The sequence below is a fragment of the Scyliorhinus torazame genome, chromosome 22 (assembly GCF_047496885.1).
Source record: "Scyliorhinus torazame isolate Kashiwa2021f chromosome 22, sScyTor2.1, whole genome shotgun sequence".
In the NCBI taxonomy this organism is placed as follows: domain Eukaryota; kingdom Metazoa; phylum Chordata; class Chondrichthyes; order Carcharhiniformes; family Scyliorhinidae; genus Scyliorhinus; species Scyliorhinus torazame.
The window spans coordinates 105,780,270-105,800,532 of record NC_092728.1 but is presented as its reverse complement, the minus strand read 5'-3'; the positions used below and the strand labels follow the sequence as shown (position 1 = coordinate 105,800,532).

The following is a 20,263-nucleotide window of genomic DNA, read 5'->3' as shown; positions in this document are numbered from 1 at the left end:
TGGCCACACTAAATTGCCCCTTAATTGGAAAAAAAAAAGAATTAGGTACTCTAAATTTATTTTTAAAAAAAGGTTGGCCAGCATTTATTTGACCATCCCTAATTTCCCTTGAGAAGGTGGTGGGGAGCTGCTTTCTTAAACTATTGGCAGCCCAGTGGTGTTAGGAAGGAATTCCAGGATTTTGACCCAGTAACAGTGAAGGAACGGCGATATATTTCCAAGTCAGGATGGTAAGTTTGGAGAGTGGTGTTCCCATGTTTCTGCCACCTTTGTTCCTCTAACTGGTAGTGGGTTTGGAAAGTGCTGTCAAAAAGTGCATCTAGTAGCTGGTACACACGGCTGCTACTAAGAGTCAGTGGTCGAGGGAGTGAATGTTCGTGGGGTGCAAATTAAGCAGGGCTGCTTTGTCCTGCATGGTGTCCAGCTTCTTTTTCTTTTAAATTTAGAGTACCCGATTCATTTTTTCCAAATAAGGGACAATTTAGTGTGGCCAATCCACGTACCCTCCACATCTTTGGGTTGTGGGGGTGAAACCCACGCAGACACGGGGAGAATGTGCACGGGATCAAACCTGGGACCTTGGCACCGTGAGGCAGCAGTGTTAACCACTGCGCTAGTGGTGCCCCTGCATCAAGCTTCTTGAGTATTGTTGGAGCTGCACACATCGCAAGAAACTAGAGTGTGGTGAACTCAGCCCAACGCATCACACAAACATGCCACCCTCACACTGATTCTGTGTACATCTCTCGCTGCCTCAGGAAGGCAGACAGCATTATCAGAGACCCCTCCCACCCAGGCATTGCCTTCTTCCGGACCCTTCCATCAGGTAGCAGGTACAGAAGTCTGAAGACTCGCACATCCAGACATAGGAACAGCTTCTTCCCCACAGCTACAAGACTCCTCAACGACTCCCCCTCGGACTGATCTGTTCCCTGTAAGAACACTATTCACAACGCCCTAAGCTGCTCTTGCTCATGTATTTGCTTTGTTTGGCCCCTTGTTCCGCATTGTAACCAATCACGGTTTTGTCAATGAACCATTTGTTCATGTTCCCTGTTGATTATTCTTGTGTCTACTATGTACGTACTGTGTACATTCCTCGGCCGCAGAAAAATACTTTTCACTGTACTTCGGTACATTTGACAATAAATCAAATCAAAAATCAATCAAAATCAGATATTTAACTTGGTCTAACTGGCCAGTGCGAGCTCACTGCATTCACAATGTAATTGGTCTCGCAAATGTGAGGGTATCAGGGGATACAGTGGTTAGCACTACTGCCTCACAGCACAAGGGACCCGGGTTTGATTCCCAGCTCGGGTCACTGTCTGTGTGGAGTCTGCACGTCTCCCCTCGTCTGCGTGGGTTTCCTCCGGGTGCTCCAGTTTCCTCCCACAAGTCCCGAAAGACGTGCTGTTAGGTGAATTGGACATTCTGAATTCTCCCTCTGTGTACCCGATCAGGCGCCGGACTGTGGTGACTAGGGGATTTTCACAGTAACTTCGTTTCAGTGTTAATGTAAGTCAGCCCTCAGGCACACTTTAATGTAAAGCAGCCTTGCAATATTGGTATGAAGACCAACAAAATTCACACATTCCCTGAAATCTCTGCACATTGAGAATGTATCTTGAATGGAGATGAAAAGCGCTCAGCCAAAATGCTTTGGATTGAGGAGGGTGCCCAGGAAAATAGTCAGGCACCTGGAGCACCCAAGATTGGGATTCAGAACAATGGATCAGTTACTCAGAAAAGATCAAATTCAGAAAATTGTGACCCTAGTCCAGAAATTCTACCGGTATCGGGTATAGAATTTCCGGTTTTCTACAGAACCGACAATGGCCTACATCTGACCTGTGACCAGTCCTCAAAAGTGGAAACAGTTGCAACTGAAAATACTAAACAAAACATTTTTAAAAATAAAACTTTACTCAATATACAAATGGCACGATTTCTCAATATTACACCGTAACTACTGGAATTTTGCACTGCTGTGTAGAATTCAAGGAACGCTTGAGGAATGATCCTGGCCAAACATCCAAAGAGACACCAACTGCAAACGTGTTTGATGTGTTACTCCATTCATTCCAGGACTGATACAAAACTAAAGAAGTGGATGTTTGTGCCAGACTAATATCAGCAAGGTGATCAATCATCAATTCAGATTCCGATCTAACTAATTGGTGGACAAAGTCAGGATTAAATCTTTGATACTTTACTGTTGGAAAGCATCTGGTACAAATATGTCCCCAAACATTCCTCAAAAGTGGGAAACACGCTGCAGAAATTCGACACGAACATTCTTCTCCGGCATCACAGGCCAGGATTGGTTCTCTCCAACCGAGTGATTCGACTGCAGTGTTAATAAGGAGGATGAATAACGGCTGGTGAACGCTGGTCCTCCATGTGGTGGGCAGGTTTCAGAGGTGGAACTCCGCAAAATGCTTGCACGTTTCAAGGTGCAGTGGATCTTCCGACTGCCGTGTCAATCTTTGGTCTTAGTATGGACAGCGTAACGAGTATAGCTTCCTAGAAGAGTACACAAACCAGTGAAAATTTCAACCTTCAAAGTAATGAGTTTTAAAAATGTATTATTTCATGGCTGGGCCAGCTTTAGTTGCCCTTGAACGGAGTGTCTCGCTCGGCCGTTTCAAAGGGTAGTTAAGAGTCAACCACAATGCTGTGGTTCTGGAGTCACATGTAGGCCAGACCGGGTAAGGATGGCAGATTTCCTTCCCTGGAGAACATTTACTGAACCAGATGGGTTTTTAAACAACAATTGAGGGTGACTGTGAAAATCTCGTGGCGACTAGCTTTTAATTCCAGATTTTAAAATGAAAATGAAATGAAAATGGCTTATTGTCACAAGTAGGCTTCAAATGAAGTTACTGGGAAAAGCCCCTGGTCGCCACATTCCGACACCTGTTCGGGGAGGTTGGTAAGGGAATTGAACCCACGCTGCTGGCCTGCCTTGGTCTGCTTTAAAAGCCAGCAATTTAGCCCTGTGCTAAACCAGCCCCTACATTGTATATTGTAGCTAAACTCCACCAGCTGCGGTGGTAAGATTTGAACCCTGGTCCCCAGAGCATTTGCCTTGGTCTCTGGACTTTTTGTTCAGTGACTTACCACCAGCTCCCTTGATCAAGGGGAGATGCTGGTCTGAATGGAGGGAATAACAGCTCCGTCCTTACGGGTAAAGTTGGAGTGAGAGTTATCCTACTTCCCATTTGAAAGGCAGCACTAATTAGCTGTGGACAGAGGGAGATTTCTCCAACTGAAAAGTGACGGAAGAAAATATTTACAGCTCAGTAAATGTCATATTCCTCAGAAAACCAAAAGAAATTTATTTTGCTTGGTTTAAAGTTGATGCATTAAAACCATAATTTTACAGATCTCATGTCAGTGGTGGAATTTACTCGTGGTTGCCCCAAACTGGCCCAGTAACTGGCAGACTCGAGAAGGAAACACCAGAGTTTGTATCAGAGGGCTGCATGTAGCTGTTCTTCAGTCACAGCCTGATGCAAGGAGGAGATTTGAGGGGATTCTGACTGTAGCATTCACCCCACAGTGAACTGGCCATCGAGGCATCAGCCCGAGAAACCTAAACTCCAATTTCTGCAACGTGTTACAGAAGGGCCAAATTTTACTTGCTATCAGCCATGATCTCTCCGAATGGCAGAGCAGACTTGATAGGCCGAGTGACCTACTTTTGCCCGTGTCGTAGGGTCTTATTACACAGTGATGTCGCTTGCTTAAATGTTCTCTCCTTCCCTTTCAGAGCGAAAAGAAATAACTCAATAGGACTTTATAGATGATTATAACATCATACTGATTAGCACTGCTGCCTCACAGCGCCAGGGACCCGGATTCAATTCCGACCTTGGGTGTCTGTGTGGAGTTTGCACGTTCTCGCAGTGTCTGCGTGGGTTTCCTCTGGGTACTCCGGTTTCCTCCCACAGTCCAAAGATGTGCAAGTTAGATGGATTGGCCATGTTAAATTGTCCCTTAAAGGTTGGGTGGGGTTACGGGGATAGGGTCGGGGCGTGGGCCTAGGTAGGATACTCTTTCCCAAGGGTCTGTGCAGACTCGACCCTGGGCCGAACGACCTCCTTCTGCACTGTAGAGATGATGACTGAGATGTAGGTGTTAATTTGAATTAAGTCAGTGATTCCAAGTGTCTCCAAAGCACTTAAAGTCACATCAAGCTACAAGGGCAAACTGCAACAAATGGATTAAAGCCTTAACTCTCTCCGCAATTCAGATGCGTCTGCAACAGTGATAGATACAGTGAGGCAATTCATGGTCAGTCTGATGCATCAAACCCGCCAATCCAAATATTACATCAGTACACAAGGCTGGCAGGAAGGGGAAATGGGGAGGGATATTGGGAACGTTGTCCCTTTAGCTGCAAGTACATGGTGTGGGCCTGCAATCCTGAAACTTTGCACACTCCATACATTGATTTATCTACAAATTTATCAAATCTGGGACAACAGAAAACATTCCCTATGTTACATACCTCTGTGCGGATGGTACGGCTGCCTTGCCCAGGACAGGTGTTCAGATAATGGTGAAAGAGGATGCTAGGATCCGTAACAGTGAGGCTTTGGTCAATGTCTACACTGGCCTCGAGCCCCTGAAGACCACCAAACACCACCAACAAGTGCCTAACGCAGAGAGGAAAAGGTTACAACATTTGTCTTTGCTAGACAGAGCAAATGAGTGTGGAAGGCAGCAACGGTCCGGCATTATTAAAACACTGATGGCAAAACTGAGAAACACTTCAAAAAAATCCCATCTGCTGTTTTAAATTATAATTGCAATTTAATGAAAACATTAGCCAGCAGTTTACTGGGTTGGCTTTGAATTTGCTGCAGTGCAGCTTGTAGGTATGAACAAGACTGGGAGAGAAGGAAAGAGGAATTTTACAATTTATCATTCATTTAACAGCAAATGTCATACATACAGTGTCGTTAACATTCAAAACATCCCAAGGCACTTCACAGGAAAGCTTATTTGACAAAGGTTTTACTGAGCCACATAAGGAGATATTAAGATGACCAAAAGATTGGTGAAAAAGATAGGTTTTAAGGAGCATCATGAAAAAGGACGCTTTAAATAAAAAATTAAAGTAATTTTTTCCAATTAAGGGGCAATTTAGTGTGGCCAATCCACCTACCTGGATAGGGTGGACAGTGAGAGCCTTTTTCCTCGGATGGTGATGTCTAGCACGAGGGGACATAGCTTTAAATTGAGGGGAGATAGATATAGGACAGATGTCAGAGGTAGGTTCTTTACTCAGAGAGTAGTCAGGGCGTGGAACGCCCTGCGTGCAACTAAGGGCATTCAAATGGTCATTGGATAAACATATGGATGATAAGGGAATAGTGTAGATGGGCTTTAGAGTGGTTTCACAGTTCGGCGCAACATCGAGAGTAGAAGGGCCTGTACTGCACTGTAATGTTCTATGCACATCTTTGGGTTGTGGGGGTGAAACCCACACAGACACGGGGAGAATGTGCTAACTCCACACAGAATTGACCCGGGGTCGGGATCAAACCCGGGTTCGCAGTAGAACTGTGCCACCATGCCAGCCCACCTCCAGGGGCGTTGCTTACTGAGACGATGCAACATTTTAGAAGGATAAAAGCATCAAACTAAGTGATGCGCAGTGGTACTTTGAAGGGGGCATGGCCATATGATGCCCTGTTCTTTCAAGGCTACAATGTCTAATTACTGTTAACATTTTAAGTTCTTTCATGAATGATTGGCTAACTCTCTTTCTAAGGATGCAAAGTTTTATCAGTTCAGGAAATCTAGCAGATTGGAAAGGGTTAAGTCAGTTTTAGGCGTCAGTCGCTGGCTTTTCTCCAAACGGGGTACGGTATCTGGAGAGTGATGTCAGCACTCATTCTGGTTTTTTTTTTTTAAAAAGTTCCGACTGGTGAATAAGTTGGTTATCACAGAGTGAAAGATGACAATGCATCTCAGAGACAATGGTGTAGAGGAAGGTCTCATCAATGTTAATGGGGAACCATGAAGGGGACATAAAGGGAAAAGACTAAAGGAATGGAGAAAATTTCTCTCCTGTTCTACAGAGCTTAAATTAAACAATAATAAAACTATAATTACAGAAGCATATTTTTCAGTAACTGGTAATCGGTATGGCCATGGCTAGTGATCAGGAAACACACTTCAGAGTCTGTATTTCTGACTGAATGTTTGCGAGCCTCAGAACTAATTGAGGTTATAAAGCAATTTCCCCAATAAAAGGAACGAGAAAGCAAGTTTTACTTGAATGGGGGAAGTGTAACGCTGTCGACATTTGACCCTCGCTCGGATGTGCCAATTGAAAGGTCGTAGCCATCGCTGAACGGGCACTCTGTAAACACAGCACCTATAAAACATACACAGCAAGGTTTATTTCTTTAAAAAACAGGCTTTTACCATAATTGTTCAATCTTAGTAGTACGAGATGAAGAGAAAGGCTTAGGACTCACTGAGACATGAAGCAAGTCGCATGGTGTAACCCCAGTACAGACCAGACTCTGTCCGAGGAGCGTGAGGCGCGACAACTGTACCCTTCAAAACTTTGCTCTCTGAAAGGACAAAACGAAGTTGCATCAGGATTAAGAGCAGCATTAATGGCACTTCCTTCAGGAGGATAGTGAGTCCCAGGCAAAGGATCCTGCTTTACACTACTGGAGTACCTCATTTTATTCAGGATCAATAACTGCCAGAAAACCAAAACTGAACAATTTCCATCAGAAGAAATAAACTGAAACCATTAAAATTAATCTGGCATCTTTGAATCTGTCTATATATATGTTTCTGGAACATACCTCTTCATTCACCTGAGGAAGGAGCAGCGCTCTGAAAGCTAGTGATTCGAAACAAACCTGTTGGACTTTAACCTGGTGTTGTAAGGCTTCTTACTGTGATCATCCCAGTCCAACGCCGGCATCTCCACATCATTAAAATGAATGGTCTCACCTTGCACCAAATCGAAACTACACCAATAGAAAAAGGGGCGTAACAGAGGAATAGCAGTAGGCCATTCAGCCCCTCAAGCCTCTTCTGCTATTTAAACAAGACCATGGTTGATCTGTGTCTTAACCCCATCCACTGCAGTTGTAGGGAAATTATTAGAAGAAATTTAAAAAAAAAAAATTTTTTTTACAAGAGTATCCAATTAATTTTTTCAAATTAAGGGGCAATTTAGCGTAGCCAATCCACCTACCCTGCACATCTTTGAGTTGTGGGGGCGAAGCCCACTCAAACACGGGGAGAATGTGCAAACTCCACACGGACAGTGACCCAAAGCCGGGATCGAACCTGGGACCTCGGCGCTGTGAGGCAGCAGGGCTAACGCACTGCGCCACCGTGCTGCCTTAGAAGAAATTCTGAGGGACAGAATTAATCTCTACTCGGAAAGGCAAAGATCAGTAAAGGATAGTCAGCATGGCTTTGTCCAGGGGAGATCGTGTCTAACAAATTTGATCGAATTTAGAGGAGGTATTTGACGTGTGTTGTTGAGGGTACTGCGGTTGATGTAGTCTACATGGACTTCATTAAGGCTTTTGACAAGGTCTCGTATGGGAGACCGATCAAGAAGGTAAGAGCCCATATGACCCAGGGCAATTTGGCAAATTGAATCCAAAACTGGTTTAGTGGCAGGATGCAGAGGGTGATGGTCGATGGTTGTTTTTGTGACTGGAAGTCCAGTGGTGTACCACAGGGATCCGTGCTGGGTCCCTTGCAGTTTGTGGTGTACATTAATGATCTAGACATGAAAGTAGGAGGTATGATCAGCAAGTTTGCAGATGACATGAAAACTGGTAGTGTGGTAAATAGCGAGGAGGAAAGATTGCAGGACAATATAAACGGGCTGCTCAGATAGACAGAACAGTGGCAAATGGAATTTAACCCTGGAAAGTGTGAGGTGATGCATTTCGGGAGGACTATCAAGGTAAGGGAATAGACAATGAACAGCAGAACGCGAGGAAATACAGAGGGCCAGAGGGACCTTGGGGTGCATATCCATAGGTCCCTGACAGATAAGGTGGTTAAGGAGGCCTATGGGATACTTGTCTTTATTAGCTGAGCACAGTAAGAATTCTTACAACACCAGGTGAAGGAGCAGCGCTCCGAAAGCTAGTGATTTGAAACAAACCTGTTGGACTTTAACCTGGTTTGTAAGACTTCTTACTGTGCTCACCCCAGTCCAACGCCGGCATCTCCACATCATGGCTGAGGCACCGAATATAAGAGCAAGGAGGTTATGATGGGGCTGTATAAAACGCAGGTTAGGCCACAGCTAGAGAACTGTGTGCAGTTCTGGTCACCACTATATAGGAGGAATGAGATTGCATTAGAGAGGGTGTAGAGGAGATTCACCAAGCTGTTGCCTGGGCTGCAGCGTTTCAGCTATAAGACCAAGGCCACTTGGCCCAGCGAGTCTGCTCCGCCATTCAATCATGGCTGATATTTCTCATCCCCATTCTCCTGCCTTCTCCCCATAACCCCTTATTAATAAGTGAAGAGAGGTTGGCTCGGCTGGGTTGTTTTCCTTGGAGCAGAGGAGGCTTTGAGGTGTACAAAACGAGGGACATAGATAGGATTCACTTCCTCTCTTAGTAGAGGGGGCAATACCAGGGGTCATAGATTTACGGTAAGGGACAGGAGATTTGGAGGGGATTTGAGGAAAATCTTTTCACCCAGAGGTTGATGGGAATCTGGAACTCACTGCCCGAAAAGGAGGTCGAGACAGGAACCCTCATAACATTAGAATCATTTAGATACTCACTGGAAACGCTGTGGTCTCAGCGCTGGAAAATGGGATTAGAAGAGATAGTGCTTGATGGCTGGCGCACGCATGATGGGCCGAAGGGCCTTTTTCTGTGCTGTAAAACTCGGACTCTACTTGGCTCCATAGCCATTTCAAATCCTAATCTCGCAAAAGACTTATCAACCTCGAATATAAAAGGATTAATTGGCCATCATCTGCTGCTTTTTGTAAGGGACGGCACGGTGGCGCAGTGGGTTAGCACTGCTGTCTCACGGCACCGGGTACCCAGGTTCGATCCCGGCCCCGGGTCACTGTCCATGTGGAGTTTGCACATTCTCCCAGTGTCTGCGTGGGTCTCACCCCCACAAGATGTGCAGGGTAGGTGGATTGGGCCACGCTAAATTGCCCCTTAGTTGTGAAAAAAATGAATTGGGTACTCTAAATTTAAAAAGAGATCTGTTGCTTTTCAAGAGAAAGTGTTTCCTAACTTCTCTCCTGAATGGCATGGCTCCGGTTTAAAGTTATAGCCCCTTGTCCTGTGCGCTCGCACAAGCAGAAAGAGGCCATTCGGCCCATCGAGCCTGCCCATTCGGCCCATCGAACCCTCTGAAAGTTCACCCAACCGAGGCTCACGCCCCCACCCTATCATAGTAACCTTATTTACCTAATCAATCTTTCAAAATCCCCAACAGATAACCCTTCACCCGTCTATATTCCAGAGAATACAAGTCTCGTTGCTGTAATCTCTCCTCACAATCTAACCTTTGCAGCCCTGTTAGTGCGGCAGTAGTAAAACCTCCTCCCTATTATATTCCGGACATCTCATGCCTTTGTGATTTTTAGTCTTGCTGCTTTGTGACGTCAGTCATCAACTACGACCCCCCCCTTGCTGCTGCATCCACCAAGCCTTCCTGAAGAGATCGTCCCAGCATTTCAGATCTGATTAAATGGTCGAAATGCTGACTTTTTTTAAAAAAGAGTTCTTTTTACTCTTACAATTCAAGCACATCTCTTGATTTGTCTCTTGGTCTGATGTGGAATTTTTAAGCAAAGGTCTCAGCAATCACGTTTCAAGGGCCACGGACCTTTCTTTATTGTCCAGGTTTCTGAGGCAGATCAGAAAATGGATAGAATGGAGCGCCGGTCTACATTTTAGTGATTCACAAAGTTACCGACCACTCTGTCACTACAGATCCTATGCAGAGCGAACTCCATAAAATCACATTTTTCCCAGTTATCTTAGAATTAATTTTCATTTCATAACGGCAAATAGAAACCGCGGGTTCTGATTTACCCGAATTTTCATTCTTCTGCATTTGAACAGTGACTCGCAAACCAGCTTGAAGATTTCTGTCGATCTGTACTCCCTAATTTAAATTAACAAAAAAGTGAGTTAAAATTGGAAGCAGATTTATAGTTTGCACAGTATAGTTTGTAAAGAAATCAATTAGTCCGTTAGCTCAGTTGGCTAGGCAGCTGGTTTGTGATATAGAATGACACCAACAGCACGGGTTCATACCTGTGGCAGCACGGTAGCATAGTGGTTCGCACTGTTGCTTCACAGCTCCGGGGTCCCAGGTTCGATTCCCCGCTGGGTCACTGTCTGTGCGGAGTCTGCACATCCTCCCCGTGTGCGCGTGGGTGTCCTCCGGGTGCTCCGGTTTCCTCCCACAGTCCAAAGATGCGCAGGTTAGGTGGATTGGCCCTGCTAAATTGCCCTTCGTGTCCAAAAAAGTTAGGAGGGGTTATTGGGTTACGGGGATGGGAGGGAGGGCTTAAGTGGGTCGGTTCAGACTCGATGCACCAAGTGGCCTCCTTCTGCACTGTATGTTTTATGTTCAATTCCCGTACCGGCAGAGGTTATCCACGAAGGCCCCGCCTTCTCAACCTTTCCCGAGGTGTTGTGACCCTCAGGATAAATCACCACCAGTTAGCTCTCTCTCAAAAGGGGAGAGCAGCCTATGGCCCTTGGAGACTATTGGCAACTTCCAATTTCAATTTGTAAAGGGAAAGATTTGTCAGGAAGGGGAATGGATTGAATGAACAGTTCTTTCAAACAGCACAATGAGCTGAATGATTATGTATCACTCTGCTATAGCATGAGCTTTCCGTGTGACTGATCCACGTTAGGTTCAGGAACACATTCAACTCTCCTGTCAATCACATCCTAACAGCATTATCAATGCATGCTGCCTGCGGGTACTGACAGACCAGCTACAAAGCTTTGAATGAATTCATTCAATGATTCAAAGTTCAAGACAGCATTTGTGATGGATTTAGATTTTTGCGCACAAACCTTTCTCATGCCACAGTCCACGAATGATCCTTTGTTGGGTTTAGACGGCCGTTTGACAACCACTCCCTCGCGGTACTCAGATACCTCGTTTACCCGCATGTGATGCGGGCTGTCGAGTGGATTCAGGAGGCCTAGAACATAACGGTACATACAGATGATTGTCCTGAATGCCCTGTTCGATATATTAACGATCTATAAAGCACGTTTGCATTCAGAGCTCGTCTCAAAGTGCTTCTCTTGTTATGGAGGCAATGTGGCAGCCACTTTTCGCACAGCAAGGTGAAATAAACAGCAAAGGGATAAATGACCAGTTAAACTGGTTTTGGTGCCTTTGAGTTGGCGAAGCGGGGTAGCACAGTGGTTAAGCACTGTCGCTTCACAGCTCCAGGGTCCCAGGTTCGATTCCCGGCTTGGGTCACTGTCTGTGTGGCGTCTGCACGTTCTCCCAGTGTCTCCGTGGGTTTTCTCCGGGTGCTCCGGTTTCCTCCCACAGTTCAAATATGTGCTAGTTAGGTGGATTGGCCTTGCTAAATTGTCCTTAAGTGTCCAGGGGGGGTTGCGTGGGGTTGCTGGGTTACGGGTGTGATCTTAGGTGGGGTGCTCTTTTCAAGGGCTGGCGCAGATCCGGTGGGCCGAATGGCTTTCTTCTGCACTGTAAATCCTACGTCTAAGGGCAGGGTGAGAATTCCCTTCGTCTTGGAATAATGCCATGGAACCATACTTCCACCTGAGGGCACATCTCATCCAAGAGATAGTGTCTGCGACAGTGCCTCAGATTCAAACTGGACAGCCTCCTAGATTATATCCTCAAACTCTGGCGCTGAGCTTGGACCCACAACCGTTTGATTCAGAGAGGAGAGTGCTACCAAGCTATCAAGCCAAGTCTGATAACTTCAGTTTGAACTCAGAAAACAGCGCGCACACGCCAGGTTCTATTGTGCCCGATGGCATCCAAGTACAGACAGAGGTATTTGATGAGATGCAGGACCGATCTGTACCTCTTGGGTCCCCTAGAGGCGCAGTCTGGCCAATGCTACTAATCTAGCAATAATCCTCAGTCAAGTGGAGAGATACTGCCGCAGCACTCCACTCTGCTGGTGGAGGTACTAAACACAAGCGTCTATTCAGTGCCGTCAATGATGAGCAGCTCTGTAGAATAAGAATGATGCAGCAGAGGAAGACGCTCTTTGGTCCAGTGTGCGTGTGGACAGCTCTTGGGAGGAACTATCCAACTACCTCACACCCCTGATGCTTCCCCACAGCCCAACAAACCAGTTTCCTGACAGTATTTATCCAATTTTCTTTTACTGATCAATTTAAACGTTAGCCAGAACCATAATTGCTTTGAAATCGATGTGTCGCAGTTTTTAGTGTGTGGCTTTCCTGACAAGCTTACCTGCAAACTGCAGATCCTGATGCTTTGGAAAGAAGGACTTCCTCAGGTACCTGGTTGCACACAAGAGGATATATCACACTAGTTGACAGTCTCAATCACAGATGGTGACAATTATCATCTGCATTAGAAACCTGTCCTCAGCAATCTTTTTCCAAACAGACCAGTGGCTTTTGTGTATTTTACAAGTAAACCAAAGTGACAGCAGGCAGTGGATTCTCCAAATACGCACTCCTGGTGCGGAGTCCCAATTAATGGAAGGTCAGGTTCACAAATCCATCAAATAGGGGGCAGCACGTTGGTGCAGTGATTAGCATTGCTGCCTCACAGCGATGAGGACCCAGGTTCAATCCCGGCCCTGGACATTGTCCGTGTGGAGTTTGCACATTCTCAGTGTGTGTGTGGGTCCCATCCCCACAACTCAAAGATGTGCAGGTTAGGTGGATTGGGCACGTTAAATTGCCCCTTAATTATGGCAGCATTGTGGATAGCACAATTGCTTCACAGCTCCAGGGTCCCAGGTTTGATTCCGACTTGGGTCACTGTCTGTGCGGAGTCCTCCCCGTGTGTGTGTGGGTTTCCTCCGGGTGCTCCGGTTTCCTCCCACAGTCCAAAGATGTGCAGGTTAGGTGGATTGGCCATGATAAATTGCCCTTAGTGTCCAAAATTGCCCTTAATGTTGGGTGGGGTTACTGGGTTATGGGGATAGGGTGGAGGTGTTGACATTGGGTAGGATGCTCTTTCCAAGAGCCGGTGCAGACTCGATGGGCCGAATGGCCTCCTCCGGCACTGTAGATTCTATGATTCTATGATAATCGGGACAAAAAAATTATTGGGTACTCTAAATTTATTATTTTTTTAAAAAAGAAATTCATCACAGGGCAAAATTGTTGGGTTCAACCAGTGAGCACAAGTACGACAGGGGGATCCGTTGAGAAAACGGACCCCAACCCCACAAAATATAAAGAATAGGATTTGGCCAATCAATTATTTCTAGGAGGTGAAAGCCTCCATCAGACTATAGTGATCGTTCAATTAAATGATCTAGACACTTTCCAACCACCTCCTAACAGCCTAGGCCCCCTAAGACTCTGGAAATCCCTCCCTAAACATCGGTCTCCACACCCTTTATGACGCTTCTTAAAATCTTGACTACACTTTTAGTCTCCCCTCACCATACCTTCAATTCCTGTACCATCCCGCTTCTGTGGAGAGACCCCCAAGATGTTTTGAGATGTCGAAGGTGTTGCTTAAATACACTTTTCTATTGTTGTAGTTCCCAGTTAAGAGTTAATAGTTCATTTTTACTTCAAAGTGACTTACTGTGGACACTCGAGGTACTGCAGGATCCGTGCAAGTTGCACACTGGCTTGTCCTTTCTTCCCAATTCCTCGGAATTCACCATCGATGCTCCTGTAGTCACACAGACACGAGACAATTTCCATTCCGACACACTAAACAAACCCAGAGTTTCAACATTCTACATGCCATCCAAGTAGAGGCGCTATATAAATCCACGTTATTATTGCAATTAACAATGACTGGCTCCCATTGGTGGCGATGTGAAAAATCCCCCCGTTTTTGGTGCTGAACCCACAGGTGAGATATTGTCTTGGGGAAACACTTATGGTGCAACTGATTTCTGACACACCCAGTAACATCCCCTCTCCCTCCCACTTTCTTCCTTTTATATAAAATTCCCCACATTATACACAAGCTCTGACCCAGATTCCACTGACATGCCTTCTCAGAATCTTGCGTGGGTGCCCCCGCCCCACCGTTACACGTGCTAGAAAACTCTCGGGATGCCGGCCAAGTCGAGACGATTGAATGGTGATCCGATCAAGTTGTTCGAAACATTAAAAGGATTTGATAAGAGCAGATACAGAAAAACTAAGTCCCCCGATGTGAGAGCCCAAAACAAGGACTAAAATTAACCGAGGCCGTGTAGGGGGGAAATCAGGAGGCATTCTCGTCATGAAATCCAAAACTCTTTCTGCCAAAAGGCTATGGATTCTTGGACAATTGGAGCTTTCAACAAAGAGGTCGATAGATTTTTGTTGGGTAAAGAAGCATCAGAGAGAAATAGGGTGAGCTGGGTAAGCAGAGAGGAGGTACAGATCTAACGCAGTGGTAGGACAGGCACGGAGGTTGAATGTCCTCCTTCTGTCCCGTAATGCATACAGGAGGAGGGCTGGAGTGACCAGAGCGACCACTGCCATTCTCCCAAGCGCACAAGAAACAGAAGTGGAGCTGGCTTAGCGGCCAAGGCACTGCAGGTTAAATTGCAAATACTTCAGAACATATAATGCTCTAAGAAACATATTTTTCTTTATTCTTTGATGGGATATTGGTGTCGCTGACAAGGCCAGGATTTGTTGCCGATCCCTAATTGCCCTTGAACTGAGAAGCTTGCTGGGCCATTGCAGGGAACTGTTCAAGAGTCAACCACACTGTGTGGGTCTGGAGTCACAGGTAGGCCAGGCAGCAGATTCCCTTCCCTAAAGGACACCCAGATGGGTCGTTACAACAAATGATGATAGCTTCATGGTCACCATTACGGAGATGAACTTTATAACAAAGAACAAAAAGTACGGCACAGGAACAGCCCAGCCTGTGCTGATCATGATGCCCCAACTAAAAACAAAAAATTCTGCCCTTACTCGGTCTGTATCCCTCTATTTCTTCCCTATTTATGTACCCATCCAGATGCCTCTTAAATGTTGCTAATGTGCTGCTTCCACCACGTCCTCTGGCAGCGCGTTCCAGGCACCCACCACTCTGCGTGAAAACCTTACCCCGCACAGCTCTCTTAAACTTTCCCCCTCTCACCTTGAACCTGTGCCTCCTTGTAATTGACACTTCTACCTTTGGAAAAATCCTCTGACTATTCACCCTATGCCTCATAACTCTGTAAACCTTTCGGGTCTCCCCTCAGCCTCCATGTTTCCAGTGAAAACAATCCTAGTTTATTCAACCTCTCCTCATTGCCAACACGCTCAAGACCAGGCAACATCCTGCTGAATCTTCATTGCACTCTCTCCAAAGCTTCCATGTCCTTCTGATAATGTGGTGACCAGAACTGCACACAATACTCCAGGCGTGGCCTAACCAAGGTTTTATATAGCTACAACATGATTTCCCAACTCCTGTGCTCAATGTCCCAGCTGATGAAGACAAGCATGCCATATACCTTCTTAATCACCTTGGCCACCTGTGTTGCCACTTTTAGGGAACGGTGGACCTGCATGCCCAGATCCCTCTGTATGTTAATGTTCCTAAGGGACTTCCTGATATTCCAGATTTATGAATAGAGTTCAAATTCTACCAGCTGCCGTGGTGATATTTGAACCCCTGTCCCCAGAGCATTAACCTGGGCCTCTGTATTACTAGTGCAGCTACATTACTACTACTGCGCCACCATCACCACACCCCCACCCGACCCCATTTAGTATCAAGTATTTAACAGAAGTAAATGCAAGATTTGCTTGTACTTTTTTTTTTTAATTTAAAAAAAAAAATTCCAATTAAGGGGCAACTTAGCAGCACGGTGGCTCAGTGGTTAGCCCTGCTGCCTCACGGCGCGGAGGTCCCAGGTTCGAGCCCGGCTCTGGGTTACTGTCCGTGTGGAGTTTGTACATTCTCCCTGTGTTTGTGTGGGTTTCGTCCCCATAACCCAAAGATGTGCAGATAGGTGGATTGGCCACGCTAAATTGCCCCTTAATCAGAAAAAAAGAATTGGATATTCTAAATTTAATATTAAAAAAAAACAAAAAACTTAGCATGGCCAATCCACCTACCCTGGGTTGTGGGGGTGAGACCCATGCAGCCACGGGGAGAATGTGCAAACTCGACACGGACAGTGACCCAGGGCTGGAATCAAACCTGGGACCCTGGCGCCATGAGGCAGCAGTGCTAACCACTGTGCCACCGTGACACCCGATTTGCTTGTATTTAATGCTAATAAGTGACTTACTTTACATCTTCTCCCTGTTCGTCAAAGACCACAATTTCATCCACAGAGAACACAGTACAGGCTCGTGCTATCTGTCCAGCCAAGTATGTCCTGAGCTCTGGAGATTGGGCATTATCCAGTACTGACCCCGGTATTGCCACACTAACAGTGTATAGACGACCTAGAAAATATAAATGACATATCAGTACATGTAAAAGGTGGATTAGCATATGGGATCATTTAACAATTAGTGCCAGGGTGTTGGCGTGCAGGTCCACTCCCCGTGGCACTGTCTAAAGAGAAAACCTCAAGTTACCAGTGTTTATTTTAAGTGAAATCTCCAATCATCCCTTGCCCAGAAATTACTGAAGTTTTCAGTTTTGTTTTTTCACACCTTACTCCAAGTTCTGCTGCCCTCCATAAATATGATAAAGATCTTACAGTTGCTCTGCCTGTACCACACACTGTCTGGCAAACAGGTCAAAGCTTCTGCAAGTCACTAACTGTGAAAAGAGTTCATCTTCGTTACTCTAACGGCTGTAAAATGCAGTAAAACTTCCATTCACATGGAACCTTACATCTTCTCAAAAATCCCAAAGCGTTTTGCGTACAAATAATTACTTCCAAAAAGTGTACTTATGCAGTGTAGAAAAGGCAGCCGCGCAAAATAGGATCCCACAAGCAACAACGCGATGCGGCATTTCTTAGGTGTTTTGGGAGAGATATTGACCAGGCACCGGGGGGGGGGGGACGACACGACTCCTGGCTCGGCTTTGAATGTTGCCAAGAATCTTTTTTTTTAATAAATGTTTTTTATTGGATTTTTGCAGAGAATATATTTTGCCGTTATGTAGACAGGATATGATATATACACAAGTAGGCATCCGTTTGTGCCGGCGAGGCACTTCCGGAGAGCAATCCTGGGTCTGGTGCCGGTGTTGCCCCTCGCTTCTCCAGGTCGGATTTTGCCGCCGTTGTCTTCTCATGCACACTGCCGCTTCAGCCGGCCCTCCCGTCCTCCGCCTGTATTCTCCTTCTTCTCTGTTCCTGTGGATGTCAGGTTGGTTAACGTTTCCCTGCCAAGAATCTTTAGTGCCTACTTGAATCACCAGGACAGAGAACCAAGGTCTCATTGGCAGGTGCTCAAGTTTTTCTGCCCTTAGTAATTAAGGTCTAGTTACTAAGTTATAGACGGTGTACCCAGTTCCCGGCAAAATATTAAGTGTCATCGGTTGATGGTCTGTTTTGAGTGACAAGGTTAAAAATGAATACAGGATCTTTTTAAACTACACTTTGTTTGCCTTTATTTGTATGCGCATTGACGGTACAGCCAGAGAAAGCACTGTGAAATGAGCTAACGGTGCACCTTCTGTTTCCCTACAAAGTGAACTCCTCTTGAGCTGGGGAATCTCTTTGTAGCTGCGTAGAGTGAGGAGAAGCTGGTGTGACATACTGGAAATCCAAACCAGGCAGGAAAGAACAATGTAAACACATTTCAGGTTTGTGATATCATTCCAGTATTTAGAACGCTGTGAAACAACCTTTCTGTTCTTTTTTTCCCTCTAGATCTTTCTGCGCTTTCTCTTCCGCTGCCCTTTGTTTCTCGAGTTTCTTCAAGAATTCAAGTTCTTTCAGTCGTTTTACATCTTGCTTCCCTGTAGACAAGAAGTGTACAATTAACAGATATTTTTCCACGAGAAGCATCAAGTAACTCACGAGACTAGAGCTCGTCTGTTTGACTATTTTTGCATTTAAATCCTGTTTTAAAACACTTCAAGTTGCAGAGAAATTGCATGCTTCTCCCACAAGCAGTCCAGCAATCTATCACAAGTCAATTTTGATTATGTAAAAACAGAATATGTTGGAAACACAGATGCTGCTGAGTAATTAGAGTAGAACCATTGAATTCCTACAGTGCAGGAGGTGGCCATTTGGCCCATCAAGTTTGCACCGACCCTTTGAAAGAGCGCCTTACCTAGGCCGGCTTCCCCGCTCTATACCCGTAACCAGCAGATCCTTGGACACTAATGGGCAATTTAGCATGACCAGTCCACCCTGCACATCTTTGGAAAAATTATTTCCATCATTTTCGATTTTAATTTCAGAATTTCAGCATATGTAGTATTTTGCTTTTGCCTCACCTCTGGTGAGCCTGTGCCTTTAATGTCTCTTTACAAGTTAGCATTCGAGCAAGAACGCTGTCTGTTCCAGATGAGCTTACAAATTAGGAGCAGGAGGAGGCGACTCAGCACCTCAAGCCTCCCCACCATTCAATAAGATTGTAGCTGATCTGATTGCAACCTCAATCCCACACTCCTGCTTACTCCTGATAACCTTTCACACCCTTATTAATCAAGAATCTATCTGGTGGCGCAGCACGGTGGCAGTGGTTAGCATTGCTGCCTCACGGCGCCGAGGTCCCAGGTTTGGGACCTCGGCGCCGTGAGGCTCTGGGTCACTGTCCTTGCGGAGTTTGCACATTCTCCCCGTGTTTGTGTGGGTTTCGCCCCCACGACACAAAGATGTGCAGGCTAGGTGGATTGGTCACACTAAATTGCCCCTTAATTGGAAAAAAAAATGAATTGGGCACTCTAAATGTTTTTTAAAAAAAGAAAAAAAAATCTATCTGGCTCTGCCTTAAAAATATTCAAAGGCAGCACCAGTAGAAACATAAAATATAACAAAAATTAAACACTCACTGGCTTCTTTCAATTTCTTCCTGTCAGATCTGCTCATTTCATCCTGGAAAGAAAACCAAGTCATCAAATGTACAATGTGCATTGAACAAGAATGAAGTTTTGCTTTGATAAAGCACTTTGCAGACCGCTGGGGATGTACTTGAAATGAAAATCGCTTATTGTCGCAAGTAGGCTTCAAATGAAGTTACTGTGAAAAGCCCCTAGTCGCCACATTCCGGCGCCTATTCGGGGAAGCTGGTACGGGAATTGAACCGTGCTGCTGGCCTGCCTTGGTCTGCTTTAAAAGCCAGCGATTTAGCCCAGTGTGCTAAACCAACCCCTAAAGTAGGCACTTTGCAGTGATATTGGTGAAGGATCAACATTGTTCTGGACACCAGGATAAACTCTCTTGCTCAGCCGTGGGATCTTTCACATTCACCTGAACTGCCCGATGGGGCCTCGGTTTAACATCTCACAAAAACCCGACACCTCCAAAAAGGCAGCTTCCCCTCAGCACTGGACTGGAGACCACGTGACTCAGGGATGTGAAAGGTTGGTAAGATATCGGAGCAGAATTAGTCCATTCAGCCCAGAGTCTGCTCCGCCATTCGATCAGGGCTGATATGTTCCTCATCTGCTGCCCACAATGTTACAGACCAAGAGCTGGATTGTGAAATCACCCAGAGCATCTCCTCCCCAGAACACATGGATTAGGAGTCGGCAATCTAGCCTCCCGGTTCTATACAAATGCAAAGGTTTCATCGTTTCCCCCAAAGGCATTTTCCTGCCGCTGTCTCCGAGAGAAAGGGTGGCTCTGGGCCGGGCCCCACACCCGGACTCACCCGCTGTTCCTTTCGGCGCTTCTCCCGAGGCTGCTCCATCGTCGCCATGTTTAACGAAGGGTTCTCTCCCCACCCCCACCCAAATAAACTACGCTGCTATTGGTCGCTATGTGCGCAGTAAGCCCCGCTCCTAATGGTTGATACGCACGGCTCCGCTCCTATTGGTCGCCTGGCGACAGGAAGCTCCACTTCTATTGGTTGCTGTGTCCAGCAGCGCTTCTATTGGTTGCTATGCGCGGCTCCACTCTTATTGGTCGCTGTGTGCGCAGCAAACCCCGCTTCTATTGGTTGCTTTGCGCAGCCCACTGCTATTG

General features: G+C 45.9%; 1 protein-coding gene across 1 annotated transcript; it reads right to left on the bottom strand.

Moving 5' to 3' along the window:
- Window positions 1-1,907: 1,907 nt before the first annotated feature.
- On the bottom strand, window positions 1,908-20,045 carry spout1 (SPOUT domain containing methyltransferase 1). Its single transcript, XM_072488849.1, has 12 exons — window positions 19,950-20,045; window positions 19,129-19,171; window positions 17,971-18,084; window positions 16,451-16,610; window positions 13,798-13,887; window positions 12,478-12,527; window positions 11,082-11,212; window positions 10,080-10,152; window positions 6,498-6,596; window positions 6,292-6,394; window positions 4,517-4,664; window positions 1,908-2,526 (listed from the first exon to the last, which is right to left on the bottom strand). Exons 1-12 carry the CDS (start codon window positions 19,995-19,997, stop codon window positions 2,452-2,454), a joined length of 1,134 nt encoding a protein of 377 aa, XP_072344950.1. The 5' UTR covers window positions 19,998-20,045; the 3' UTR covers window positions 1,908-2,451.
- Between the last annotated feature and the right edge of the window lie 218 nt (window positions 20,046-20,263).